Source organism: Octopus bimaculoides, chromosome 6 (assembly GCF_001194135.2).
Source record: "Octopus bimaculoides isolate UCB-OBI-ISO-001 chromosome 6, ASM119413v2, whole genome shotgun sequence".
Taxonomy (NCBI): Eukaryota; Metazoa; Mollusca; class Cephalopoda; order Octopoda; family Octopodidae; genus Octopus; species Octopus bimaculoides.
The window spans coordinates 3,984,581-3,985,212 of record NC_068986.1 but is presented as its reverse complement, the minus strand read 5'-3'; the positions used below and the strand labels follow the sequence as shown (position 1 = coordinate 3,985,212).

Here is a 632-nt window from a genome sequence, read left to right as displayed (position 1 = left end):
ATATATATATATATATATATATATATATATACATATATATATTCTACCTTCATAAATTTATTTCTGAAATCGTTTCCAAATGATCAGTTTTATTAATTCACTGAACGCAGGTGCACAAATAACATTTTAAATACTCTTTTTTTTTTCCTGCTGAAACAAATTTCTTTCACAACCACTACTACCATGGTCATCATAATCAAAATATTCACCATCACCAACACCATCGTCGTCGTCGTCGTCGCTTTCGCTGTTAGAGCCATCATGACCACCACTACCACCACCACAATCATCATCATAATCATCATCGTCGTCGCCGTTTCCATCAATATCTTCGTTGCCATGATCATCATCATCGTCGTCATCATCATCATCATCATCGTCACCACCATTATAATTATGAACAGCCTTATAATCGTCAGCACAATAATCATCATCACGAATAACTGTAACATCAAATAACGGTAGTAATAAGTATCTATTTTACCATATGAAAATTTATACGTGAGGAGAATAATCTATTAAATATTACTATTACGAAACTACCTTGCCGGGATTCGACCTCAGAAAATATAGAACCATAAGTAAATATTGTTAGGCGGCTTTTAACGAAAATCTTAATACGTATTATCACC

The 632-nt window shown here is 33.1% G+C and overlaps 1 protein-coding gene across 1 annotated transcript in view; it reads right to left on the bottom strand.

Annotated features, from left to right (window-relative positions):
- Positions 1-109: 109 nt before the first annotated feature.
- Positions 110-632, bottom strand: part of LOC128248087 (prostatic spermine-binding protein-like) — a 2,718-nt gene continuing 2,195 nt past the window's right edge. The window contains exon 2 of the mRNA XM_052968562.1: positions 110-443. Within this exon, the coding sequence (XP_052824522.1) occupies positions 127-443 (317 nt within the window). The 3' untranslated portion in view covers positions 110-126. The remainder of the gene's footprint in view (positions 444-632) is intronic.